This window comes from Pseudophryne corroboree, chromosome 11 (assembly GCF_028390025.1).
Source record: "Pseudophryne corroboree isolate aPseCor3 chromosome 11, aPseCor3.hap2, whole genome shotgun sequence".
NCBI classification, from domain to species: domain Eukaryota; kingdom Metazoa; phylum Chordata; class Amphibia; order Anura; family Myobatrachidae; genus Pseudophryne; species Pseudophryne corroboree.
In genome coordinates this window covers 342,666,999-342,689,109 of record NC_086454.1, presented here as the reverse complement: position 1 = coordinate 342,689,109, position 22,111 = coordinate 342,666,999, and the positions used below count along the sequence as shown (strand labels likewise).

Genomic DNA, 22,111 nt, shown 5'->3' with positions numbered 1-22,111 from the left:
TGGCGGAATTCAGCGGAATGTCCAAGGAGGATCTGGAGATCGTATGCCAGGGGAAGGGTGTGGATATCCCTTCCAACGCGTCCAGAAGCGTCATGAAGGCAGCGCTCAGGAGCTGGGAGGAGTCTCATCGGGCGGAGGTGGAAAGCACTGACGGCGTCAGCATCGCAGAGGACGGCCCACCAGTGGACCTTCGTGAGGAACCGGTGAGAACCACAAGCCCCGCCCTCTCTCACAGCAGCAATGTTTCCCAGCAATCCCTAGCAGGGCCAGGATCCCAACGTCCCAGGGGGGGCGACCCGGATACCCTAGCAGATCGGCTAGCGGAATTGGGGGAAAGGGCAACGGAGCAAGAACGCATGCTTGTCATTCGGATGTGGCATGCGGAGCGGGCATCACAAGCCGTGGTACCCCGGGAGCCGTTGTCAGCTGTTGTACACAGATCAGGACGTATACAGTTTGTCAAGTTTGCAGACAGTGATGGGGACATTGATGGACATTTGCAAGTTTTTGAAAGGACTTGTAAACTACACGATCTACCCAAGTCAGAGTGGGTGAGACACCTTGTGCCCACTCTGCATGGAGAGGCCTTGGAGGCCTATCGAGGAGTGGCGACGGAGGACTGCGGGAACTACGACGAAGTCGCGAAGGCCCTCCTCCAGCGATTCTTCATCACTCCAGAGTCTTACAGGAAGAAGTTCAGAGACTTGCCCAAGAATCCTAGCAGCACCCATGAGCAGTTCGCCACCCAGCTGCGGCAGTACGTGGTGAAGTGGGTGAAGGATTCGGAAGCCACTACATGGGACGCGCTGATCGACCTGATCTGCAGGGAGCAGTTCTACCGCAGGTGCGCCCAAGAAGTGAAGGAGTGGGTGCTAGATCGGGAGCCACCCAGCTTAAAAATGGCTGCCCAATTAGCTGACAAATATGTGGCAATTCGGCCACGGGGGCAGAAGCACCCCGCCAGCAGCCAGCTCCAACAGACTGTACCACCAAGGGGACCACCCTCTTCAGCTCATCAACCCCAAAGACAAGCATCGTCCAACCCGGGTGCTCTTGGCCAGCAACCGCACCGCAGCGTCCCTGCAACTGATCAGAGATCATCGGTGCCACGACTGGAGAAGAAGTGCTACGGCTGTGGGAAAATCGGACATCTGAGGATGAACTGTCCTGCATCCCAAACACCCCAGACTCGTGCCCCAAATCCGAGTGCTGGAGCCCGGATCGCTTGTTTGACGAGAGGAGATGAGCCTACAGAGACTGTTCCCCCTCCAGTCAGTCCGATGGAGTGTGGCGAGAGACAGGTGCACTCTGCGGAGAGAGTCACCTGCATGGCCAAACAGCCCCTACACAACATGTGGAGGCACCTGCAGCCGGTCCACGTGGGACCCCTGCAGGGAGAAGGCCTAAGAGACTCTGGGGCCTCAATCACTGTGGTGAGCCCCCACCTTATAGATCCTGCTGCAGTATTGCAGGGTCGCACTGCCACGATCACCCTGGCAGAAGGAACAGAAAAAGCGGTTCCCATGGCAAGAGTCTACCTGGACTGGGGAGCTGGACCAGAGTTGCGAGAAGTTGCCGTCATGGATGGTCTCCCAACTGATGTGGTCCTAGGAAATGATCTGGGTGGTGGGATCGTCACTACGTTTGTTGGCGCCATTTCCCGGAGTCAAGTTCCAAAACCACCGTTGACATCAGCTACTCCAGCACAGCCCAGCCCAGAGGAAAAGACGACAGCTGCTAGACAACTGCCAGCACAGCCAACCACAGCATCAACCAGCCCAGAGGAAAAGATCACAGCGGCTAGATCAGTACATCGACCCCGCATGCCTTTTGCCTCTGGTATGCCTACGTCCCCTAGCAACGCAGAGGATGTCGGTTCCAGCTCGTGTGATCCTGTGGGGGTGCCCAATGATGCTCCTGACCCAAGTGGTTTGCCAACTCCGGCGGTGAGTATGAGAAACCACACTGACTTTTCCATGACTGACCCCTACCAGACTGACCCTAGTAGTCCCCACCTAGATCCCCCTGTAGTGTGTCCCAATTTAGGAGAGATTGAGGGCCGCAGGCAGGAGTTTAGGGAGGCTCAACTCTCTGACCCATCCCTGAAAGGCATGAGGCGCCACTCTGGCAGCGGCCTTGACAGGGTTGGGGCAGGAAGTTTGACCGGGCGGGAAGGGTTAAGGTACAGGGTAGACAGGAAAGTGGGAGGGGATAGACCAGATAGGGAATGTGTCCAACTGGTCCCCTCAGGGAACGTTCCTGCGCAACCGGTGTCGGTTGCCAGCGAAACCCCTTTGGACAGTAACCCGGAGACAGACCGTACCCTGAAGTGCCTGACACAGAGCTTACCCTGGTCTGGAATGTCGGATGACGCCCAGACCAACTGTAAGGCTGGTGCCATGCGTAGGCAGCCGGGGCACTCCAGCGGTTGTGTTGTCTCTGGGCCTCTGCCCATAGGAGAACCCTTGCAGCAAGTTGCTGTGGACATAGCAGGTCCCCTGCCTGTGCGCAGTAGATCGGGGAAGACACGCAGCCTCCCTGTAGTGGATGCCACACAGGATCCAGAGGCTGGTGGTCTGGCCGCCATCACTGTGGCACAGGTAGCGGACGAGGAGGAAGGAGTAGGCCTAGGTGACAAGGTAGGTTTCCCGAGTCCTAGGTCGACGGAGGAGGATTGGAGGGCAGGTCTGACAGTTAGAGCAGACAGTTGCCAGATAGGTATGATGGAGGTGCAGTGCCTGGGGCACCATGTGGGAGGAGACCGGGGTAGGCCCAACCCAGAGGGGGTGGAGGCAACCAGAGGCTGTCCCCGACCCACATCACCCAGACCGGTACTGACCTTAGAACCTGTAAGGCCCTACGGACATGTTGTCATTGACTTTAGTCCTGTAGTGAACCCCTTGACAGAGATGGCTAGGAAGGGCATTCCCAAGTCAGTGGACTTTGCACCCGCTTGCGAGTTGACATTCCAGTCATTGAAGGAGGCTCGGGTACCCGCTCCAGTGCTGATGGCGCACATTCTTGACCAGGACTGTGTGTTACGAACTATTGCGCCACTGCACGGACTGGGAGCAGTACCGAGCCAGAAAGAGCCATATGGGCAGGAGCACCCTGTGGCCTGTTTGAGCAGAAAACTGCTATTGTGGGAGGTGGGGTATGCCACAGTTGGGACACCGTGGGTGGCACTTGTTTGTAACCGGCCCCCCACCGTGGTGACTTACCACCTACCTGTTAGGTGGCTGCAACCGACCTTGGGGGAATTGGACAGACTTTTGTGGTGGAGCCTTGAACTTGGACTTCAGGTGGACTATTTGAACATTGTGCACCCACGAAGAGAGGCCCACTACACTATGGATGAACTGTCTAGGCCAGAGCCTACACCCCCCAGGTAGCGTCCCCTTCACCCCAACGGACTGCGGGACCAGGACCCAAATCGTTGGGACATGGGTCCCTGGTTGACCCGCTTGAATGGGGGGGGGGGGGGGGAGTGTGGCCGGAGAGCCCCAGCCACGAGGCAAATGGCCGCCTGCGGCACTGAAGGGGTTAACCCCTAGTGCCCGGCGCCATTTGTAAAGACAAAGGGGCGCTTGGCGCCAAATTTGAATTATGTTGGGCGCTAGGCGCCGTGATGTGTAAAATGTGTAAAAATGTATTTTTAAGTGTGCCGTGGTCCCGGACCTCTCCGGAGACCACGGCAGGGAGGACAGCCCCCCCGGCGCGCTCAGCAGTGTGTGCGCGCCGGGGGAGAGGAGGCAGCCGCTGACCGCCGGAGTCCGGGAGCTCCGCTCCCGGCAGCGGTCAGTGTAGCCCCGGGCGCACTGGAGTGTGCGCGCCGGGGAGAAGGGTGAGCGCTGCGGCTGGGAGCTCGGCTCCCGCTGCAGTGCTCTCTGTGAGAGCCGCCGCTGGGGGCCGGGAGCTTTGCTCCCAGCGCCTCAGCCCAGCACAGGTGGCCAGCCGCAGCAGCCGGGACGGACGTCCCGGGCTGCTAGTCGGCGAGGGGGGTGCGCTGCAGCCCGGCTCCCCGCCGGACGCTGCAGCGAGGCCACAAGACAGGCGCCGCTCGTGGGGGACCGGGCTAGCCGGCTCCCTAGCAGCGTGGGCAAATTAGGCTGCCGAGCAGGATGGTGAAGCACTGGGGTCCGGGAGCTACGCTCCCGGCGCCTCAGCGCTGAAACAAGCCAGGGTCCCGGCGGCCGGGACAAGTGTCCCGGGCCGCCGGACTTCGGTACAGGGGGGTGCGCCGCTGCGTGCGGCGAGGCCACTGGTTAGTGCCACACTGGGGGGACAGGGAGAGCCAGCTCCCTGGAACCCCAGAGGCAGGAAAGCAGGCTGGAGGATGGGGGAAGCCAGCCCCATACCTCCAGCACTGAGAGGGAGAGCCCTAGCAGCCAGGCTGCAGGGCTAGGGAAGGCACTGCAGTGCCTGAGTATATAGAGTCTGTGCAAGGCACAGGCTCAGTGTATATTTAGAGGGAAATGTACAGTGTGATTTAAAATGTAATGTATTTAAAGAGAAAGTGCACTTACTTGATTGTGTGTCCCAGGAGGGGGGAATCCATAGCTGTGCAGGCTGATGGATTCTCCCAGACCTTTTCCCCAAAAACGGAATGTTTTCCCATCCAGCCTCACAGTTCCAAGAGGTACAGGGAGAAAGAGAAGCAGCTTAGCTATGAAACAAGCTGAGTGGTTTCTTGGAGCTCCATGGAGATCAGCCGTAGTGCCAAGAAACCTGGACCAGGGAGCCAGGCTGCCCAGCTCTGGAGCCCAAATCCAGGCTGCAGGCAGTGAGAGGGGTCCCGGGCAGGTTTCTGGAAGTCAGTTAAGGAGGGAAAACCTCCCCCCAGCCAGACTGAACGGCACCGTGGGAGTACCCTGCTCTCCCAGATGGGAGAGACAAAGGAGACCGACCACTCCCCACTGTCCATAGGGAACAATGTTAGGTGTGCATGAGACCAGAGCATGCACAGCTCATGGGTAAACATTGATTGGTTGTGCACCACAGGGCGGGCTTACCCCCTGTGGTAAGGGGTCTTGGAGAGGGATAAAAGAAGGGCAGTTGGCCCATAGGAGGGTGTATTGTAACATCTTCTGCTGAAAAACATCTTGATTGTATGCTGTTGCCCCTAGCAATAGGGAGGAGCCTTTTTAAAGGTTATTTGAGCAATAAACACCTTTGCCTCAAGAAGACTGCTTCATCTTGTGACCTACAGGGTTAGGCCAAACCTAGCCCCGTTCTCCGGCTGTCCAGGGAAGCACCTGACGTCTCCAAGCTCCGCCTTCCGCCAGCTACCGGTAGAGGCCTAGCAAGTGGCTAGTGGGGATTCGTCAGCACCACACAGCTGTGGTAAGGCAGTGCGTCGGCACATACAGAGCAGAACCGTGGTTCCAAACGCCACGGCAGGTTAGGAGTTTGGTGGTGGCAGCAAGAACCCGCCCACAACGCAGTGGGTGGAGTCAGTAACAGGCGGTTACTGACGGTAAGCGGGAATCCCCTATGTGGTCAGGCCTCGTGCGGCTTGACCTTCCAGTCTGTGCGCAGTCGACGGGACGCGGCAAGCGGCGAGTGCTTCCGTACGGTACCGTCCTGTCACAGCCGGCCTTAGGGGAGGAGACGGGTGAGCGCCGGCCTTAGGGTAGGGGGAGGAGGCAGGTGTGAGCACAGGGAGAGCTGTATAAGATTCTGCCTCTACTGGCGAAAGTCTCTTACTAAATACTTTTCTGATCTAATCCCGTTCATGCTGGTGTATGACTAAATCATATTGTGTTGATTTAAAAAAAAAATTTATTCACCTATCCAATCCAATAATACAATATCTATATGTAATCAGATAAATGGTGACACGATTCATAATCTAGATTATTCCGGTACCTTCTTTTGTTCTTTATTTAAATAAAAAAAATCAATAAATAAAAAAAGAGAAGAAAAGAAAATTGTTACTGGAAACAGAAAAGTGTTTAGAATTTAGAATTACATTTTTTATCAGTGGTTTCTGACTTTAGAAGGTGTATATATATATTTGTTCCATCTGTATCGGAACTGTATACAGAACCTGTTGGGTGATCATTGTAACATTATTTTCTATCTCCTCAGAAGTGACAGTGATAGCGAAGGTGAAAATCCAGAAAAAAAGAAGCTACAGGAACAACTAATGGGTATGTGTGATGGGGTGTAGTCACCTGTCCCACTCACAGGTTTCGTGGGACAGGAAACCGGGTGGTGGGTGATGGGGCGTAGCGGTTGGGACAGGAGACTGGATGGGAGTGTGATGGGGTGTAGAGGTTTCTGTGAGTGGGACAGGAGACTGGATGGGGGTGTGTGATGGGGTGTAGAGGTTTCTGTGAGTTGGACAGGAGACTGGATGGGATGTGTTATGGGGTGTAGAGGTTTCTGTGAGTGGGACAGGAGACTGGATGGGAGTGTGATGGGGTGTAGAGGTTTCTGTGAGTGGGACAGGAGACTGGATGGGGTGTGATGGGGTGTAGAGGTTTCTGTGAGTTGGACAGGAGACTGGATGGGGTGTGTTATGGGGTGTAGAGGTTTCTGTGAGTGGGACAGGAGACTGGATGGGGGTGTTATGGGGTGTAGAGGTTTCTGTGAGTGGGACAGGAGACTGGATGGGGGTGTTATGGGGTGTAGAGGTTTCTGTGAGTGGGACAGGAGACTGGATGGGGGTGTGTGATGGGGTGTAGAGGTTTCTGTGAGTGAGACAGGAGACTGGATGGGGTGTAGAGGTTTCTGTGAGTGGGACAGGAGACTGGATGGGGTGTGTGATGGGGTGTAGAGGTTTCTGTGAGCTGGACAGGAGACTGGATGGGGTGTGTGATGGGGTGTAGAGGTTTCTGTGAGCTGGACAGGAGACTGGATGGGGTGTGATCGGGAGTAGAGGTTTCTGGGAGTTGGACAGGAAACTGGATGGGGGGTGTGATGGGGTGTAGAGGTTTCTGTGAGTTGGACAGGAGACTGGATGGGGGAATGAATGGGCGAGGTGATTCCGGATGTAAGAGTAATCAGTCTGGAGTGGAGGATCCATGTTGTTGTGCATCTGGGTGTGAGAAGAGACGGGATGAACAGTTGGCAGATGATGAGAGTAAGAAGAGTCTCTGGGTGTGAGAAGAGACAGGATGAACAGTTGCAGATGATGAGAGTAAGAGGAGGCTCTGGATGTGAGAAGAGACAGGATGAACAGTTGCAGATGATGAGAGTAAGAGGAGTCTCTGGGTGTGAGAAGAGACAGGATGAACAGTTGGAAGGTGATTGGAGAGTAAGAGGAGGTTCTGGGTGTGAGAAGAGACAGGATGAACAGTTGCAGATGATGAGAGTAAGAGGAGTCTCTGGGTGTGAGAAGAGACAGGATGAACAGTTGGAAGGTGATTGGAGAGTAAGAGGAGGTTCTGGGTGTGAGAAGAGACAGGATGAACAGTTGCAGATGATGAGAGTAAGAGGGGGCACTGGGTGTGAGAAGAGACAGGATGAACAGTTGGAAGGTGATTGGAGAGTAAGAGGAGGCTCTGGGTGTGAGAAGAGACAGGATGAACAGTTGGAAGGTGATTGGAGAGTAAGAGGAGGCACTGGGTGTGATAAAAGAGACAGGATGAACAGTTGGAAGGTGATTGGAGAGTAAGAGGGGGAACTGGGTGTGAGAAGAGACAGGATGAACAGTTGGAAGGTGATTGGAGAGTAAGAGGAGGCTCTGGGTTTGAGAAGAGACAGGATGAACAGTTGGAAGGTGATTGGAGAGTAAGGGGGGAACTGGGTGTGAGAAGAGACAGGATGAACAGTTGCAGATGATGACAGTAAGAGGAGGCTCTGGGTTTGAGAAGAGACAGGATGAACAGTTGCAGATAATGAGAGTAAGAGAAGGCTCTGGGTGTGATAAGAGACAGGATGAACAGTTGGAAGGTGATTGGAGAGTAAGCGGAGGCTCTGGGTGTGAGAAGAGACAGGATGAACAGTTGCAGATGATGAGAGTAAGAGGGGGCACTGGGTGTGAGAAGAGACAGGATGAACAGTTGCAGATGATGAGAGTAAGAGAATGCTCTGGGTGTGAGAAGAGACAGGATGAACAGTTGGAAGGTGATTGGAGAGTAAGAGGGGGAACTGGGTTTGAGAAGAGACAGGATGAACAGTTGGAAGGTGATTGGAGAGTAAGAGGAGGCTCTGGGTGTGAGACGAGATAGGATGAACAGTTGGAAGGTGATTGGAGAGTAAGGGGGGAACTGGGTGTGAGAAGAGACAGGATGAACAGTTGCAGATGATGACAGTAAGAGGAGGCTCTGGGTTTGAGAAGAGACAGGATGAACAGTTGCAGATGATGAGAGTAAGAGAAGGCTCTGGGTGTGAGAAGAGACAGGATGAACAGTTGGAAGGTGATTGGAGAGTAAGCGGAGGCTCTGGGTGTGAGGAGACAGGATGAAGAGTTGCAGATGATGAGAGTAAGAGGGGGCACTGGGTGTGAGAAGAGACAGGTTGAACAGTTGCAGATGATGAGAGTGAGAGAATGCTCTGGGTGTGAGAAGAGACAGGATGAACAGTTGGAAGGTGATTGGAGAGTAAGAGGGGGCACTGGGTTTGAGAAGAGACAGGATGAACAGTTGGAAGGTGTGACAGGACGATACCGTACGGAAGCACTCGCAGCTTCCGCGTCCCGTTGACTGCACACAGAATGGAAGGTCAAGCCGCACGAGGCCTGACCACATAGGGGATTCCCGCTTACCGTCAGTAACCGCCTGTTACTGACTCCACCCACTGCGCTGTGGGCGGGTTCTCGCTGCCACCACCAAACTCCTAACCTGCCGTGGCGTTTGGAACCACGGTTCTGCTCTGTATGTGCCGACGCACTGCTTTACCACACCTGTGCGGTGTCGACGAATCCCCACTAGCCACTTGCTAGGCCTCTACCGGTAGCTGGCGGAAGGCGGAGCTTGGAGACGTCAGGTGCTTCCCTGGACAGCCGGAGAACGGGGCTAGGTTTGGCCTAACCCTGTTGGTCACAAGATGAAGCAGTCTTCTTGAGGCAAAGGTGTTTATTGCTCAAAAACCTTTAAAAAGGCTCCTCCCTATTGCTAGGGGCAACAGCATACAATTAAGATGTTTCAGCAGAAGAAGATGTTACAATACACAATCCTATGGGCCAACTGCCCTTCTTTTATCCCTCTCCAAGACCCCTTACCACAGGGGGTAAGCCCGCCCTGTGGTGTACAACCAATCAATGTTTACCCATGAGCTGTGCATGCTCTGGTCTCATGCACACACAACATTGTTCCCTATGGACAGTGGGGAGTGGTCGGTCTCCTTTGTCTCTCCCATCTGGGAGAGCAGGCTACTCCCACGGTGCCGTTCAGTCTGGCTGGGGGGAGGTTTTCCCTCCTAAACTGACTTCCAGAAACCTGCCCGGGACCCCTTCTCACTGCCTGCAGCCTGGATTTGGGCTCCAGAGCTGGGCAGCCTGGCTCCCCGGTCCAGGTCTCTGGTCCACTACGGCTGATCTCCATGGAGCTCCAAGAAACCACTCAGCTTGTTTTATAGCTAAGCTGCTTCTCTTTCTCCCTGTCCCCATTGGAACTGTGAGGCTGGATGGGAAAGCATTCCGTTTTTAGGGAAAAGGTCTGGGAGAATCCATCAGCCTGCACAGCTATGGATTCCCCCCTCCTGGGACACACAATCAAGTAAGTGCATTTTATCTTTAAATACATTACATTTTAAAATCACACTGTACATTTCCCCTTTTAAATATACACTGAGCCTGTGCCCTGCACAGACTCTACATACTCAGGCACTGCAGTGCCTTCCCTAGCCCTGCAGCCTGGCTGCTAGGGCTCTCTGTGTGCTGGAGGTATGGGGCTGGCTTCCCCCATCCTCCAGCCTGCCTTCCTGCCTCTGGGGTTCCAGGGAGCTGGCTCTCCCTGTCCCCCCAGGGTGGCACTAACCAGTGGCCTCGCCGCACGCAGCGGCGCACCCCCCTGTACCTAAGCCCGGCGGCCCGGGACACTTGTCCCGGCCGCCGTGACTCTGGCTTTGTTGTGGTGCTGGGGCGCCGGGAGCGTAGCTCCCGGACCCCAGCGCTCATCAGCCTGCTCGCCCGCCTAATGTGCCCACGCCGCTAGGGAGCCGGCTAGCCCGGTCCCCCCCTGAGCGGCGCCTGTCGTGTGGCCTCGCTGCAGCGTCCGGCGGGGAGCCGGGCTGCAGCGCACCCCCCTCGCCGACTAGCAGCCCGGGACGTCCTGGCCACCCGTGCTGGGCTGAGGCGCTGGGAGCAGAGCTCCCGGCCCCCAGCGGCGGCTCTCACAGAGAGCACTGCAGCGGGAGCCGAGCTCCCAGCCGCAGCGCTCACCCTTCTCCCCGGCGCGCACACTCCAGTGCGCCCGGGGCTACACTGACCGCTGCCGGGAGCGGAGCTCCCGGACTCCGGCGGTCAGCGGCTGCCTCCTCTCCCCCGGCGCGCACACACTGCTGAGCGCGCCGGGGGCTGTGCTCCCTGCCGTGGTCTCCGGAGGGGTCCGGGACCACGGCACATATAAAATACAATTTCTACAATATTTTACAAACACGGCGCCTAGCGCCCAACACATTTAAAATCTGGCGCCAAGCGCCCTTTGTTCTTTTAAAAATGGCGCCGGGCACTAGGGGTTAACCCCTTCAGTGCCGCAGGCGGCCATTTGCCTCGTGGCTGGGGCTCTCCGGCCACACTCCTCCCCCCCCATTCAAGCGGGTCAACCAGGGACCCATGTCCCAACGATTTGGGTCCTGGTCCCGCAGTCCGTTGGGGTGAAGGGGACGCTACCTGGGGGGTGTAGGCTCTGGCCTAGACAGTTCATCCATAGTGTAGTGGGCCTCTCTTCGTGGGTGCACAATGTTCAAGTAGTCCACCTGAAGTCCAAGTTCAAGGCTCCACCACAAAAGTCTGTCCAATTCCCCCAAGGTAGGTTGCAGCCACCTAACAGGTGGGTGGTAAGTCACCACGGCGGGGGGCTGGTTACAAACAAGTGCCACCCAAGGTGTCCCAATTGTGGCATACCCCACCTCCCACCATAGCAGTTTTCTGCTCAAACAGGCCACAGGGTGCTCCTGCCCATATGGCTCTTTCTGGCTCGGTACTGCTCCCAGTCCGTGCAGTGGCGCAGTAGTTCGTAACGCACAGTCCTGGTCAAGAATGTGCGCCATCAGCACTGGAGCGGGTACCCGAGCCTCCTTCAATGACTGGAATGCCAACTCGCAAGCGGGTGCAAAGTCCACTGACTTGGGAATGCCCTTCCTAGCCATCTCTGTCAAGGGGTTCACTACAGGACTAAAGTCAATGACAACATGTCCGTAGGGCCTTACAGGTTCTAAGGTCAGTACCGGTCTGGGTGATGTGGGTCGGGGACAGCCTCTGGTTGCCTCCACCCCCTCTGGGTTGGGCCTACCCCTGTCTCCTCCCACATGGTGCCCCAGGCACTGCACCTCCGTCATACCTATCTGGCAACTGTCTGCCCTAACTGTCAGACCTGCCCTCCAATCCTCTTCTGTCGACCTATGACTCGGGAAACCTACCCTGTCACCTAGGCCTACTTCTTCCTCCTCGTCCGTTACCTGTGCCTCAGTGATGGCGGCCAGACCACCAGCCTCTGGATCCTGTGTGGAATCCACTACAGGGAGGCTGCGTGTCTTCCCCGATCTACTGCGCACAGGCAGGGGACCTGCTATGTCCACAGCAACTTGCTGCAAGGGTTCTCCTATGGGCAGAGGCCCAGAGACAACACAAACGCTGGAGTGCCCCGGCTGCCAACGCATGGCACCAGCCTTACATTTGGTCTGGGGGTCATCCGACATTCCAGACCAGGGTAAGCTCTGTGTCAGGCACTTCAGGGTACGGTCTGTCTCCGGGTTACTGTCCAAAGGGGTTTCGCTGGCAACCGACACCGGTCGCGCAGGAACGTTCCCTGAGGGGACCAGTTGGACACATTCCCTATCTGGTCTATCCCCTCCCACTTTCCTGGCTACCCTGTACCTTAACCCTTCCCGCCAGGTCAACCTCCCCGCCCCAACCCTGTCAAGGCCGCTGCCGGAGTGGCGCCTCATGCCTTTCGGGGATGGGTCAGAGAGTTGAGCCTCCCTAAACTCCTGCCTGTGGCCCTCAATCTCTCCTAAATTGGGACACTCTACAGGGGGATCTAGGGGGGGACTACTAGGGTCAGTCTGGTAGGGGTCAGTCATGGAAAAGTCAACGTGGTTTCTCATACTCACCGCCGGAGTTGGCAAACCACTTGGGTCAGGAACATCATTGGGCACCCCCACAGGATCAAACGAGCTGGAACCGACATCCTCTGCGTTGCTAGGGGACGTGGGCATACCAGAGGCAAAAGGCATGCGGGGTCGATGTGCTGATCTAGCCGCTGTAATCTTTTCCTCTGGGCTGGTTGATGCTGTGGTTGGCTGTGCTGGCAGTTGTCTAGCAGCTGTAGTCTTTTCCTCTGGGCTGGGCGGTGCTGGAGTAGCTGATGTCAATGGTGGTTTTGGAACTTGACTCCGGGGAATGGCGCCAACAAACATAGTGACGATCCCACCACCCAGATCATTTCCTAGGACCACATCAGTTGGGAGACCATCCATGACGGCAACTTCTCGCAACTCGGGTCCAGCTCCCCAGTCCAGGTAGACTCTTGCCATGGGAACCGCTTTTTCTGTTCCTTCTGCCAGGGTGATCGTGGCAGTGCGACCCTGCAATACTGCAGCAGGATCTATAAGGTGGGGGCTCACCACAGTGATTGAGGCCCCAGAGTCTCTTAGGCCTTCCCCCTGCAGGGGTCCCACGTGGACCGGCTGCAGGTGCCTCCACATGTTGTGTAGGGGCTGTTTGGCCATGCAGGTGACTCTCTCCGCAGAGTGCACCTGTCTCTCGCCACACTCCATCGGACTGACTGGAGGGGGAACAGTCTCTGTAGGCTCATCTCCTCTCGTCAAACAAGCGATCCGGGCTCCAGCACTCGGATTTGGGGCACGAGTCTGGGGTGCTTGGGATGCAGGACAGTTCATCCTCAGATGTCCGATTTTCCCACAGCCGTAGCACTTCTTCTCCAGTCGTGGCACCGATGATCTCTGATCAGTTGCAGGGACGCTGCGGTGCGGTTGCTGGCCAAGAGCACCCGGGTTGGAAGATGCTTGTCTTTGGGGGTGATGAGTTGAAGAGGGGGGTCCCCCTGGTGGTACAGTCTTTTGGAGCTGGCTGCTCGCTGGGCGCTTCTGGCCCCGTGGCCGAATTGCCACATATTTGTCGGCTAATTGGGCAGCCATTTTTAAGCTGGGTGGCTCCCGATCTAGCACCCACTCCTTCACTTCTTGGGCGCACCTGCGGTAGAACTGCTCCCTGCAGATCAGGTCGATCAGTGCGTCCCATGTAGTGGCTTCCGAATCCTTCACCCACTTCACCACGTACTGCCGCAGCTGGGTGGCGAACTGCTCATGGGTGCTGCTAGGATTCTTAGGCAAGTCTCTGAATTTCTTCCTGTAAGACTCGGGAGTGATGAAGAATCGCTGGAGGAGGGCCTTCTCGACTTCGTCATAGTTCCCACAGTCCTCCGTCGCCACTCCTCGATAGGCCTCCAAGGCCTCTCCATGCAGAGTGGGCACAAGGTGTCTCACCCACTCTGACTTGGGTAGATCATGTAGTTTACAAGTCCTCTCAAAGACTTGCAAATGTCCATCAATGTCCCCATCACTGTCTGCAAACTTGGCAAACTGAACTCGTCCTGATCTGTGTACAACAGCTGACAACGGCTCCCGGGGTACCACGGCCTGTGATGCCCGCTCCGCATGCCACATCCGAATGACAAGCATGCGTTCTTGCTCCGTTGCCCTTTCCCCCAATTCCGCTAGCCGATCTGCTAGGGTATCCGGGTCGCCCCCCCTGGGACGTTGGGATCCTGGCCCTGCTAGGGATTGCTGGGAAATATGGCTGTTGTGAGAGAGGGCGGGGCTTGTGGATCTCACCGGTCCTGTGCGAAGGTCCACTGTTGGGTCGTCCTCTGCGATGCTGACGCCGTCAGTGTTTTCCACCTCCACCTGAGACTCCTCCCAGCTCCTGAGCGCCGCCTGCATGACGCTCCTGGACGCGTTGAAAGGGATTTCCACACCCTTCCCCTGGCATACGATCTCCAGATCCTCCTTGGACATTCCGCTGAATTCCGCCATCTTGTGCGTTCTCCTGCGCTGCAGTTACTCCTCTCCTGAGTAACTCGGCTTCTCCAATCGGGTGATGAAAAGCCGCCTGGGATTATCCCACCACTATGCCACCAATTTCTGTGACAGGACGATACCGTACGGAAGCACTCGCAGCTTCCGCGTCCCGTTGACTGCACACAGAATGGAAGGTCAAGCCGCACGAGGCCTGACCACATAGGGGATTCCCGCTTACCGTCAGTAACCGCCTGTTACTGACTCCACCCACTGCGCTGTGGGCGGGTTCTCGCTGCCACCACCAAACTCCTAACCTGCCGTGGCGTTTGGAACCACGGTTCTGCTCTGTATGTGCCGACGCACTGCTTTACCACACCTGTGCGGTGTCGACGAATCCCCACTAGCCACTTGCTAGGCCTCTACCGGTAGCTGGTGGAAGGCGGAGCTTGGAGACGTCAGGTGCTTCCCTGGACAGCCGGAGAACGGGGCTAGGTTTGGCCTAACCCTGTTGGTCACAAGATGAAGCAGTCTTCTTGAGGCAAAGGTGTTTATTGCTCAAAAACCTTTAAAAAGGCTCCTCCCTATTGCTAGGGGCAACAGCATACAATTAAGATGTTTCAGCAGAAGAAGATGTTACAATACACAATCCTATGGGCCAACTGCCCTTCTTTTATCCCTCTCCAAGACCCCTTACCACAGGGGGTAAGCCCGCCCTGTGGTGTACAACCAATCAATGTTTACCCATGAGCTGTGCATGCTCTGGTCTCATGCACACACAACATTGTTCCCTATGGACAGTGGGGAGTGGTCGGTCTCCTTTGTCTCTCCCATCTGGGAGAGCAGGCTACTCCCACGGTGCCGTTCAGTCTGGCTGGGGGGAGGTTTTCCCTCCTAAACTGACTTCCAGAAACCTGCCCGGGACCCCTTCTCACTGCCTGCAGCCTGGATTTGGGCTCCAGAGCTGGGCAGCCTGGCTCCCCGGTCCAGGTCTCTGGTCCACTACGGCTGATCTCCATGGAGCTCCAAGAAACCACTCAGCTTGTTTTATAGCTAAGCTGCTTCTCTTTCTCCCTGTCCCCATTGGAACTGTGAGGCTGGATGGGAAAGCATTCCGTTTTTAGGGAAAAGGTCTGGGAGAATCCATCAGCCTGCACAGCTATGGATTCCCCCCTCCTGGGACACACAATCAAGTAAGTGCATTTTATCTTTAAATACATTACATTTTAAAATCACACTGTACATTTCCCCTTTTAAATATACACTGAGCCTGTGCCCTGCACAGACTCTACATACTCAGGCACTGCAGTGCCTTCCCTAGCCCTGCAGCCTGGCTGCTAGGGCTCTCTGTGTGCTGGAGGTATGGGGCTGGCTTCCCCCATCCTCCAGCCTGCCTTCCTGCCTCTGGGGTTCCAGGGAGCTGGCTCTCCCTGTCCCCCCAGGGTGGCACTAACCAGTGGCCTCGCCGCACGCAGCGGCGCACCCCCCTGTACCTAAGCCCGGCGGCCCGGGACACTTGTCCCGGCCGCCGTGACTCTGGCTTTGTTGTGGTGCTGGGGCGCCGGGAGCGTAGCTCCCGGACCCCAGCGCTCATCAGCCTGCTCGCCCGCCTAATGTGCCCACGCCGCTAGGGAGCCGGCTAGCCCGGTCCCCCCCTGAGCGGCGCCTGTCGTGTGGCCTCGCTGCAGCGTCCGGCGGGGAGCCGGGCTGCAGCGCACCCCCCTCGCCGACTAGCAGCCCGGGACGTCCGTCCCGGCTGCTGCGGCTGGCCACCCGTGCTGGGCTGAGGCGCTGGGAGCAGAGCTCCCGGCCCCCAGCGGCGGCTCTCACAGAGAGCACTGCAGCGGGAGCCGAGCTCCCAGCCGCAGCGCTCACCCTTCTCCCCGGCGCGCACACTCCAGTGCGCCCGGGGCTACACTGACCGCTGCCGGGAGCGGAGCTCCCGGACTCCGGCGGTCAGCGGCTGCCTCCTCTCCCCCGGCGCGCACACACTGCTGAGCGCGCCGGGGGCTGTGCTCCCTGCCGTGGTCTCCGGAGGGGTCCGGGACCACGGCACATATAAAATACAATTTCTACAATATTTTACAAACACGGCGCCTAGCGCCCAACACATTTAAAATCTGGCGCCAAGCGCCCTTTGTTCTTTTAAAAATGGCGCCGGGCACTAGGGGTTAACCCCTTCAGTGCCGCAGGCGGCCATTTGCCTCGTGGCTGGGGCTCTCCGGCCACAGAAGGTGATTGGAGAGTAAGAGGGGGCACTGGGTGTGAGAAGAGACAGGATGAACAGTTGCAGATGATGACAGTAAGAGGAGTCTCTGGGTTTGAGAAGAGACAGGATGAACAGTTGCAGATGATGAGAGTAAGAGGAGGCGCTCTGGGTGTGAGAAGAGACAGGATGAACAGTTGGAAGGTGATTGGAGAGTAAGAGGAGGCTCTAGGTGTGAGAAGAGACAGGATGAACAGTTGGAAGGTGATTGGAGAGTAAGAGGGGGAACTGGGTTTGAGAAGAGATAGGATGAACAGTTGGAAGGTGATTGGAGAGTAAGAGGAGGCTCTGGGTTTGAGAAGAGACAGGATGAACAGTTGGAAGGTGATTGGAGAGTAAGAGGGAGCACTAGGTATGAGAAGAGACAGGATGAACAGTTGAAAGGTGATTGGAGAGTAAGAGGGGGCACTGGGTGTGAGTAGACGGGATGAACAGTTGCAGGTGATGAGAGTAAGAGGAGGCTCTGGGTTTGAGAAGAGACTGGATGAACAGTTGCAGATGATGAGAGTAAGAGGAGGCTCTGGGTTGGAGAAGAGACCGGATGAACAGTTGCAGATGATGAGAGTAAGAGGAGGCACTGGGTGTGAGAAGAGACAGGATGAACAGTTGCAGATGATGAGAGTAAGAGGCGGCGCTCTGGGTATGAGAAGAGACGGGATCAACAGTTGGAAGCTGATTGGAGAGTAAGATGAGGCTCTGGGTTTGAGAAGAGACAGGATGAACAGTTGGAAGCTGATTGGAGAGTAAGAGGAGGCTCTGGGTTTGAGAAGAGACAGGATGAACAGTTGGAAGGTGATTGGAGAGTAAGAGGGGGCACTGGGTTTGAGAAGAGACAGGATGAACAGTTGGAAGGTGATTGGAGAGTAAGAGGCGGCACTGGGTGTGAGAAGAGACAGGATGAACAGTTGGAAGGTGATTGGAGAGTAAGAGGGGGCACTGGGTGTGAGAAGAGACAGGATGAACAGTTGCAGATGATGAGAGTAAGAGGAGGCTCTGGGTTTGAGAAGAGACAGGATGAACAGTTTGCAGATGATGAGAGTAAGAGGAGGCGCTCTGGGTGTGAGAAGAGACAGGATGAACAGTTGGAAGGTGATTGGAGAGTAAGAGGAGGCTTTGGGTGTGAGAAGAGACAGGATGAACAGTTGAAAGGTGATTGGAGAGTAAGAGGAGGCTCTGGGTGTGAGAAGAGACAGGATGAACAATTGGAAGGTGATTGGAGAGTAAGAGGGGGCACTGGGTGTGAGAAGAGACAGGATGAACAGTTGGAAGGTGATTGGAGAGTAAGAGGAGGCTCTGGATGTGAGAAGAGACAGGATGAACAGTTGGAAGGTGATTGGAGAGTAAGAAGTGGCTCTGGGTGTGAGAAGAGACAGGATGAACAGTTGGAAGGTGATTGGAGAGAAAGAAGTGGCTCTGGATGTGAGAAGAGACAGGATGAACAGTTGGAAGGTGATTGGAGAGTAAGAGGAGGCTTTGGGTGTGAGAAGAGACAGGATGAACAGTTGGAAGGTGATTGGAGAGTAAGAGGAGGCTCTGGGTGTGAGAAGAGACAGGATGAACAATTGGAAGGTGATTGGAGAGTAAGAGGAGGCTCTGGGTGTGAGAAGAGACAGGATGAACAGTTGGAAGGTGATTGGAGAGTAAGAGGAGGCTCTGGGTGTGAGAAGAGACAGGATGAACAGTTGGAAGGTGATTGGAGAGTAAGAGGAGGCTCTGGGTGTGAGAAGAGACAGGATGAACAGTTGGCAGATGATGACAGTAAGAGGAGGCTCTGGGTGTGAGAAGAGACGGGATGAACAGTTGGAAGGTGATTGGAGAGTAAGAGGGGGCACTGGGTGTGAGAAGAGACAGGATGAACAGTTGGAAGGTGATTGGAGAGTAAGAGGAGGCTCTGGATGTGAGAAGAGACAGGATGAACAGTTGGAAGGTGATTGGAGAGTAAGAAGTGGCTCTGGGTGTGAGAAGAGACAGGATGAACAGTTGGAAGGTGATTGGAGAGAAAGAAGTGGCTCTGGATGTGAGAAGAGACAGGATGAACAGTTGGAAGGTGATTGGAGAGTAAGAGGAGGCTCTGGATGTGGCAGGACACACTGTGGGTTACTGAGGTGAATCATTATTGTAATCACAAGCTCTCCAGTCCCCATTTACTCTGATTATAGTCCTGCGGATTGGGACTTGCTTCTCCTTCCTCTCACTATTATGCTCTGTGATTTACTGCAGGTGCCATCGTCATGGAGAAGCCAAACGTCCGGTGGAATGACGTGGCAGGGCTGGAAGGAGCAAAGGAAGCTTTGAAAGAGGCTGTGATTTTGCCCATTAAATTCCCCCATCTGTTCACAGGTCCGTATTCCCTAACCATACACAATGCTTTCCTCTGGTGCAGGATTCTCCTGCAATGTGCTGGAGGTCAGCGTGACTCAGATAACTGGCCTATGTGAGTGGTATTGCTGCAGATGCGACTGTCACTTCTTTGTAATAATTATTTTACTTTCTTTCCAATCACAATGTAAATAGAAGCAGGAGCCGCCATACTTCCAGGTGCTGGAGAGGTGACGTACAGAGAGGTGTCAGCAGTGAGTGAGCACTGAGATCGGATTGGATGGTACAGATAAGGTCCAATCAGGCTCCAGGGCTCATTTCCTGCTGACAGCTGTTTGAATTCTACCCAATGGCTCCGTCTCTCCAGCCCCTGCTGATCTCTGAACTCCTCTTTCTGTCCGATTGTAAGGTGTCCCAGTAAAGGGGCTTCCACCGGGGGGAGTGAAAACTCCATTTGATAATAAGCTGATGGAAAGCTTCTGGGTTGCATCCATAGAATCATCCTGACTGTTCCACTTGGTGGTGACTGCATCACTGAGTGATGCTGGGAAAAGGGGTACGGTTGGAAATCCAGTGCTTGATGCTGGTTGGCAGTCTCAGGGCTAAAGCCCGAGCACAACCCACAATGATACAGAAATAACAGTGATCGCAGATATACTTATTCGGAATAGTATTGCATGGGGATCCCCTGTAAATGGACGTACATACTGTGTCTGATTAGCTGCTAATCCTGACCGCAGCTCACTATGAGGTCAGCCATAAAATGACAGCCTAGACCAGGCCTGACCAACTTTTGGCTCCCCAGCTATGGTGAAACTACAAGTCCCAGAATGCCCTGCCAGTTTTGCGGTTAGGGAATGCTTAAACTGTGGCAGGGCATGCTGGGATGTGTAGTTCCACAATAGCTGGAGAGCCACAAGTTGTCAGACGGACTGAGTGTGATAATCTATTGCAGTTCCTCCCATATACTCCGTCAGATGCTAATGGGATGAAAGTTTCTCGCTCATGAGTGTTCCTCCTGTTATTCTCCTTCCATGCACACCGGTGTACTCTTCCCTCCTCTCCCCAGGAAAACGCACACCCTGGCGCGGCATCCTGCTCTTCGGACCTCCGGGAACAGGAAAGTCCTATCTGGCCAAAGCTGTAGCAACGGAAGCCAATAACTCCACGTTCTTTTCTGTGTCCTCCTCTGATCTGATGTCCAAGTGGCTGGGAGAGAGCGAGAAGTGAGTGGGCAGAGAGTGTTGTACGATGTGGTGGATCCCAGTGTTTGTTGTGGACCTCGCGCCACTCACACCCGGTGTTTTACAGGCTGGTGAAAAACCTGTTTGAGCTGGCGAGACAGCACAAACCGTCCATCATATTCATTGATGAGGTGGACTCGCTGTGCGGCTCTCGGAACGAGAACGAGAGTGAGGCTGCCAGGAGGATCAAGACCGAGTTCCTGGTGCAGATGCAGGGTAAGACTGGCTCCTCTGCTGTATGAATCCTACCCACCCCTAGGCTTGTCGTATGTCCCCATGGCTCAAAGGTTCCATTGTACATACATTGTCTGTCTGTGACGTTCTCCCGTTTCCTCTACGTTTGCTAGCCAATAAAATGAGTGCGACTGGAAAGGTTGCAGATTCAGTTCCATTAGTCGTACACCAGGTCACGGCCGCCCGTTCTTTTTCAGGTGTCGGCAATAACAATGATGGGGTCTTGGTTTTGGGAGCTACCAACATACCGTGGGTGCTGGACTCTGCAATCCGGAGAAGGTGAGATCAGGCACCGCTGTCCATGTCTAACCCCCTACGTTGCTCGTACTAAGGACAGGTAGCACATAGTTATCAGTACAGTCATGATCTGTGGCTCCGGTAGAAGCATCCAGGCTACTTACCTGTCCGGCAGCTCTCCTGACCCATAATAGCTAATAATCCTTCCTACACAGTGGCATCTGAATTGCAGGTTTGAGAAGCGGATATACATCCCGCTGCCAGAGGAGGCAGCCCGTGCCCAGATGTTCCGGCTCCACTTGGGTAATACGCCCCACAGCCTGAGCGAAGCTAACATCCGAGAGCTGGCCAACAAAACCGACGGTTACTCAGGAGCCGACATCAGTGTCATTGTGAGGGACGCACTGATGCAGCCCGTGCGCAAAGTGCAATCAGCCACGCACTTCAAGAAGGTAAAGCCCCAGAACCCAGGAGGGGGAGAGACGAGGGGAGCCCATGGTGGTGGGAGTGAGATCAGTACTGACGTGCTTGTTCTTCCCTGCTAGGTACGAGGTCCTTCCCGCACCAACCCTGGTGTTACAGTAGATGACCTCCTATCGCCGTGCTCTCCTGGAGAACCTGGGGCTATTGAGATGACTTGGATGGAGGTTCCCAGTGATAAGCTGCTGGAGCCTGTAATCTGCATGGTGAGTAGAACCCTATGTCACCGCCGTTGTGACTTCCAGAGCTTCCTTGCGCAACCAGTGACCATTCCTATCCGCTCTCGCCTCTTCTCTCCTAGTCTGATATGCTGCGGTCTCTGGCTACCACCCGGCCCACAGTCAACTCAGAAGACCTGTGGAAAGTGAAGAAATTTACAGAGGACTTTGGGCAGGAAGGATGAGGTGCAGTGGGCACCGTGAAGGGAGGGGGGGCATCGTGTTTGCTTGCTTATATTTAAGTGCCCCTACCGGTAACATCGCAGGAATCTGCAGGCTCTGGCCACCCTCTCCTATATTCAGGACTTTTACCCTCTCCTAGGGCCCTGCACCAAAGGGGAGGCTCCACCCACCTTCAACAAGCTCCTGTCTCTGAGGTTTACATTCATTTGCCATCAGTCACCAACCCCCCCCAATGTGACTGCCTCCCCCCAACCAAACTGCAGGAACCTCCTGCTCTCCTTGCCTGACTTGCAGTGACAACTGACTTCTAATTGGCTGTAAATTCCCATTCTCCTTCTGTCCCCCCTGGGAGCACAGGCCCCGCTCCCGCTGGTATCTGACGTGTGCATTACTGGGGATGAGTGTGCAGCTGTGTAAATATATCCTCTCATGTTCTCTGTCTGATACTCGTTATTAAATAAAACTGCTGACAGTTACTGCCACCTGGTCCGATGATGGGTGAAAATAAAGGATCACCCCTGTTTCTGCTCCAGTTCCAGGTGGGACTATGGTCTCGCATGTAACGATAGGGGACATCTGTTGGTTGTCGGTGAAAAAATTTAGTATTGGTGCCAAAAATGATCCACTCTACGTTTGTGGGACCAGGATAAAGAGCTAAGTGAAGGGTTTTTCTTGTTGGAATGGAAAGTCTCTGAAACATTCAGGGAAGATGTCATGTACCTCTTATCTGGTATACGTTTGCTATTCCCACCCATGCTGTGCTCCCGATATTGCCAGATTAG

At 55.2% G+C, this 22,111-nt stretch overlaps 1 protein-coding gene across 1 annotated transcript in view; it reads left to right on the top strand.

Moving 5' to 3' along the window:
* The window catches only part of VPS4A (vacuolar protein sorting 4 homolog A), a 45,698-nt gene extending 23,893 nt beyond the window's left edge, over positions 1 to 21,805 (top strand). Inside the window, exons 4-11 of the mRNA XM_063945917.1 lie at positions 6,091 to 6,152; positions 18,635 to 18,754; positions 19,803 to 19,959; positions 20,045 to 20,193; positions 20,409 to 20,490; positions 20,681 to 20,900; positions 20,994 to 21,134; positions 21,230 to 21,805. Coding sequence (XP_063801987.1) covers positions 6,091 to 6,152; positions 18,635 to 18,754; positions 19,803 to 19,959; positions 20,045 to 20,193; positions 20,409 to 20,490; positions 20,681 to 20,900; positions 20,994 to 21,134; positions 21,230 to 21,331 — 1,033 coding nt within the window. The 3' untranslated portion in view covers positions 21,332 to 21,805. The remainder of the gene's footprint in view (positions 1 to 6,090; positions 6,153 to 18,634; positions 18,755 to 19,802; positions 19,960 to 20,044; positions 20,194 to 20,408; positions 20,491 to 20,680; positions 20,901 to 20,993; positions 21,135 to 21,229) is intronic.
* Positions 21,806 to 22,111: the final 306 nt, after the last annotated feature.